Source organism: Mus caroli, chromosome 13 (assembly GCF_900094665.2).
Source record: "Mus caroli chromosome 13, CAROLI_EIJ_v1.1, whole genome shotgun sequence".
Lineage (NCBI taxonomy): Eukaryota > Metazoa > Chordata > Mammalia > Rodentia > Muridae > Mus > Mus caroli.
Window position 1 is genome coordinate 22,920,780 of NC_034582.1, and position 6,037 is coordinate 22,926,816.

Sequence of the window (6,037 nt, forward strand, 5' to 3'; positions counted from 1 at the left end):
GAGAGGAGAGGAGAGGAGAGGAGAGGAGAGGAGAGGAGAGGAGAGTGAGAGGAGAGAAAGAGGAGAGTAAGAAGAGTAAGGGGAGTAAGAGAGTGAGGTGGGGCCAAGCAGTCCCTCTTACAGTTGGCTGGTATCTTTACTGTTGCTAGGTAACTGGGAGGAGTCTAGCCTGAAGGTCAGAAGCTTGGGACATTGTCTATGTGACTACTAGCCACACACTTTTCCTGTGGTGTCTGAGGGGGAGATAACTTCTACAGGAACCAAGGTTCCAGGGGACATGAGGGAACACCTACTGTGCCATGTAGGTGAATTATCAGTACTCTGATAATTATCACTACTCTCACGCCTCAGATCAACTAGAGACCAGACTGTCTGTGTATAGCTCAAGGCCCCACAGCTCTTCAGCAGTAGCCAACACTGAAGGATCACCTACTTTTAAGGTGTGGACTGGGAAATATATATTCACATATTATCACATTGGGAAGAGTGAATGCCCAATTTTAGCTGTACATGACTGTGTTGGCACAGGTCCTTTAGAGCAGATAGTGTTTACTTCATAGCTTAGCTTTTTCAACCTTATTAGATGCATCTCAGAGTCATTTCTATGTATAACAGGGAAGGGTCTGTTCCTGTTGGTGTCATGCATGTTCCTGTGGGTATATGTGACTGCCACACGATATGACCGGAAATCCAATGAAGAGATCTATGACAATCTGCTTTCCTCTTCTCGTCACACCCATAGAGTTGCCAAAAAAATGTATAAAATCTTAGTAAGTACTTCAACTATTTCAGAATTTGTCTCTTAAGTGAATGTCAGAAAATTCTCTTTGAACCATAGAGCATCATGAATTAGATTTCACTAATATATTTTATAGGTAATAGAAAGAACCAATTACTAAAGTGTAGAAGAGGAAATATAGGAGTTTTCATGAAATCTCAAATATTTGTTAAATATTGCAATAGTTTTTGTTGTGGTTATTGTTGCTGTTCAAATTTTCCTCTAATAAATATTAAAATAAGCAAGTCAGTTTTGAACATCTACTTTGGATATTAAGACCAGAAAAATACACCAAGAAGTAACAATGATTTCCTGGTTTTATTTGAAGAATGCCTTTGTGGATATTCACATTCAATGCCCTTGGGAATTCTATCTTAATTTACTGCCAAATACTTCTTCAAAATATTTCCAGTATCTTGGTTGAAATTTAATACCATCAACACAATTTAATTACAACTTTACCATGAAGTTGGGATAATTTAAATATACCTCCAGTTTACCTGTATAACATGTCTGTTTGAATCATTAGGAAACAAGTTATTTACTAATATTAGACAAGGTCATTATTTTTTGGCACCCAATTCAAATGCTATGGATTTCTGGTATTTAATACATTAAATTGTTTTGTGTTGGGGTAACTTTTATTACTTTTCTTGAAAACAATGATTTTTTTTCTTTTTTCTTTATTTATTTTACACTCCAGATTTTATTCCCCTCCCGGTCCCACATCCCATACCTCCACCCTTCCCCCTGTCTTCATGAGGATGTTCCAACCACCCATCCCCCAACCCTACCAGACCTCTAAAATCCCTGGGACCTCTAGTGTCTTGAAGGTTAGGTACATCTTTTCTGACTGAACCCAGCCCCAGCAGTCCTTTGCTGTATAGGTGTTGGGGGCCTCATATCACCTTGAGAGATCTCAGCAGTCCAGGTTAATTGAGACCTGGTTCTCCTAACCAAAACAACCAAAGAAACTAACAAAAACAACAACAAACAAACAAACAACAACAATAATTAGGGGCACAGTGAAGAAAGGGAAGAAGTAGAGATACAGTAGTTGCTTCCATATCTATTTTAATTTTTAGGTCATCCTTATGTGTTATAATTGCAAATCTATCAAATACGTCAATAGTCTTGTGATAGAAATATTTATTCCATTCAAAAACTACAAAGTTTGAATTATTTCATTCCCTCCAGGACTCAAAGTTAACCGAGAGAGTATGTTTTAGGAATAATAACACCAAGATGTGCCAAACCATTTCTACACATTCTGTGAAAAAGGTGCGTATTTATCTATATTATTTACCAAAACAACTTTAGCAGTCCTCCAGCTATTTGTGCTGTGGGTTAATACTAGGAGTATAAGAGGTACAATAACCTCAGATCCAATAGGATTAGACTGGAAAATATCACAGCACATAGTAACTATCTCAATCAAATGCAAGATTATATCAGATGCTTAACTTTCATAAAATCATTTGTCACCACCTTGCTAGTAGGTTTAAATACTTTTATCTGAATTGGATATTAATGGTTGAGTATATCCATACACATGTTGACAAAATCAAATACAGTAGTGGCATTTATGATATAACCCAAATGGCTCCTCTGTCAGCATGTTACCCAGTTGAAACTCTCATGGACTTATTTTGGTTTCATTATTTGTGTATTTCCCCATGAGTGGTCTACCATCTCCTGTATCTTAATAAAAACATCAGCTTAACTAAATCATTCTCTGCATATTAACTGAGGATAACTTCTGTTTCCTCTGGTTTACATTCTTAAGAGTTCTAGTATCTGTTATTTTATCTTTCCCTTCTGATTCCTGATCATAAACAATTTTTGTGTGATTTAAACTTAACTGTTATATGTTGTACATAATTTCATCACTAGCATCGGTAACTTATACAAACCTATTTTCATTAAAATGTGACTATAATAGTGAAAATGGTAGAAAAACGACATAGGGAGAGAGAATTTTTGCTTAGAGCTACTTTTCTAGAAACTTCCACTAACAATCTGTTGGCCATGGTGCATGTATTCTGCACAAACATTTCTCTAATATGAAAGACTACTGGAAAATTAATGAACTGATGCTCAGAAAGTTTGAGTAGAACTTGGACCTCTTGCATGTCAAGTAACCATGTGAAATTGGGCTTCATCAGCCTCAACTCCCCACTATTAATCATTATATTATAATTCTCACAACTATCAATCTTTCCATCACCATTTGGCCCATTCCTTTCCTTCACTTCTTTACATATTTCCTATCCAGGTCCATTGAATTCTTTGTTACAGAGACTATCTGAAAGTCATAATAGCAAGCAGAAGAAATCAGATATAGCTGGCATACAAGATTCTGGAAGTGATCATAAACTGGGCATATCATAGTATTTTTCTTTCTGATTTCCCTGATGCTGGAGTTGAAAGCAGTGCTGGGTCTTTTTTTTTTTTTTTTTTTTTTTTTTTTTTTTTTTTCCTGCAGGACATGACAGCAAATATACTGCCTTGCAAGAAGTATGAAGTCAGGCTTATCCAGAAAATTACTATTCGAACACCATTTTTCTCACTGTATTATCTTTAAATATTTTACAATAGCATATAAATCACAATTGAATGTTCAAGTGGTCAACTTGATTAATTTATTTGGATGCAACTTGGGTTAGCTTCCATAATCAATGAAGCATTGCTTCCATCTTAGTCAGACCATGGGGGTCCTGCTGAGACCCAATACATTTTCAATAATCAAAGAAAAAAATGCAATGACATACAAGCAAAACCCCCACATCATAATAAGGCACACATTACCATGCAGAGAATTAAAAAAAATATATATGATCAGATTGAAATGTCATGAAGAAAAAATATTAATGCCTAATTGGCTTTATATCAGAAAACTGTAGTTCCATTGATTAAAGTTCACATTTATGCATTATGTGCTATGTTCCATAAATATTTCTTATGTACTTTTTACTTAAAAATAGGCATTGTAGAGCCAGGCGTGGTGGCGCACACCTTTAATCCCAGCACTTGGGAGGCAGAGGCAGGCAGATTTCTGAGTTTGAGACCAGCCTGGTCTACAAAGTGAGTTTCAGGACAGCTAGGGATGTCTTGAAAAGCAAAACCAAAACAAAACAAAACAAAAAACAAAAAAAAACAAAAACAAACAAAAAAACCAAACCAAAACAAAAATAAACAAAAAATAGGCATTGTAGCTCTCCATCTTTGTACATCATGTATCGACCATGCTCTGTTATTATTTATTCAATGCAATGTTAATTCTGATTGTTTAGAATGAAGACCTCCTGAAAGTCATCATCAATGTTTCAAATTTCTGGACATATCCACTGAAAATGCTCATACCTGCAGTGTTGACTCATTTAGATTCTGATGATGGGATGATGCCAAGAGCTGTAGAGCTTAACTATGGAAATAAAGTAGTTCTTGAGGGAGCAAAAACTTTACTTAGTAGGGTGAGTTATCTATTGGTATTTGTCTGATTATGTAATGTATGAAAGAGATGATTTGTATAATGAGAAACTAATTTTCATAAACTTCCTTTTCAAGAGTATCCAATATGCTTATAGCCTTGACAGTAGGGGATCCCACACAAAACCAATGCATCAAAGTTCTTTACTGAGAATCTAATACACAAGTGATCTCAGTAAAAAATAGCTGGTACTCATAGAAGTTTGGAGAGAAGTTTTCCTGGATGAGATCGGAATATCTGCATAACTCAGATGATCTTAGAGTAGTAATGATAGGATGTCCTGAACCTTAACTCATTAAAGAAAATGTTCATTATGTCTAAAGTACAGCGAAAAATACAAGGAGAATAAATTTAGTTGTAAAACAAAAGAAGATAATTTCACTTCTAGTTTTACATGATAAATGATCCATTATACTATGGCCTAGGAATATGACAAGACACAATCTTGACTGGTTTTCTATTCTTACTTCTTTGAAATTTCATTCAAAATGTAGAGGTAATATGCACCAGAACTGTGGAGATTGCTCGTGTTTCTGAGGACCTTTCTTGCAATTATTAGGGCTGAATTTGCTTCCAAAATTCTTATCAATATAAGAAAAGTGTAGAGTTTTCCTTGCAATTCCAATACTGGAAATGCATTGGCAAGATCTCTGATATCTTTTGATAAAAGTAAGGAAACTTATCCTTAAAAAATATAATCTCCATCCAAGGAACTTTACTCAAGGGTGACCATTCATTTCTATGTGTATGCACAATTACATGCATGCAAATCCATACACATATATGTACACAGAGAGAGATGAGAGAGCGGGTAGGGGAATGGGAAGGGGAATGGGAGGGAGAGAGAGAGAGGAGAGAGAGGAATTTATAAGGATCAAGTATACAAACAAAATACATAATACTTGTCCTTTTTTCCTTCCAATGTTTAGATTCATCCTGGAATTGAAGAAAATAATGAGCCTAACAGGTGGTCAGAACTAAGAGAATTGAGGTCCTCCAAAAAAAGCAAGCACCTTCTTGCATTTTGTAAATTCTTCTACTGTCTACGCAAGGATACAAAAATGGTTACATGTTATCTCAGGGCTCTGAAGCATGGCAAAATCAAAAACATTTGCTAAAAGTGCAAAGTCCTTATTAGTGGTATTTGCTACTGAGATGGCCCAAAATGAATGAACCAGCCCTTCAATGCTTGAATCTTTTTTATATCTTACATTATTTTTTATAAAATAAAAATCTGATTGCTTAGAAATGCTAATTTGGAAATTAATAGTTGTCGATTCCTTGAGTTCCTGCAGCATAAAGTTGAAAAATAGCATTGTGATATTCCTTTGTACTTTTCACCAAATAAGTAGGGCTTGGAAAGAAAGCAAGGTAACTGAAAAATATACTTTAGAATTAGAGTAAGTAAAGATGAACAAGTCAGATTTCTGCTAAGCAGTATTAATATAAAACAACAACAACAACAACAACACCATACAGGTAAGTTTGGGAATTAAACTACTGCATATGAGAAAAAGTTTCATGATCCAAGGACAGGAGTGTAAATGCTGGAGTTTTGCACCATCCTTAGGTACCATAAGGCTTCATATTTTCCAAAAATATGTTAGGATCCAAGTAAGAATTATATGTAGATTTCTCCAATGAATATCTTCAACTATTGTCTCCTATAGCACCAGCTTAGAAAGAATGAATATACATTATTATAGAGGAAATATCTTGTACAGATGCATGACCTGTCAATTAAACAAAAACCTATGGTCTACAGTAAA

At 35.1% G+C, this 6,037-nt stretch overlaps 1 protein-coding gene across 2 annotated transcripts in view; it reads left to right on the forward strand.

The window, feature by feature from the left end:
• LOC110308156 (prolactin-3C1) overlaps window positions 1–5,523 on the forward strand; it is a 7,638-nt gene extending 2,115 nt beyond the window's left edge. The window contains exons 1-5 of one of the 2 annotated variants that reach the window (XM_021180537.1): window positions 195–301; window positions 616–770; window positions 1,976–2,059; window positions 4,072–4,251; window positions 5,198–5,523. In XM_021180537.1, the coding sequence (XP_021036196.1) occupies window positions 645–770; window positions 1,976–2,059; window positions 4,072–4,251; window positions 5,198–5,386 (579 nt within the window). In that variant the 5' untranslated portion in view covers window positions 195–301; window positions 616–644 and the 3' untranslated portion in view covers window positions 5,387–5,523. Of the gene's footprint in view, window positions 1–194; window positions 302–615; window positions 771–1,975; window positions 2,060–4,071; window positions 4,252–5,197 lie in introns of those variants that run through there. The other variant, XM_021180536.1, reaches the window with a different exon arrangement.
• Window positions 5,524–6,037: the final 514 nt, after the last annotated feature.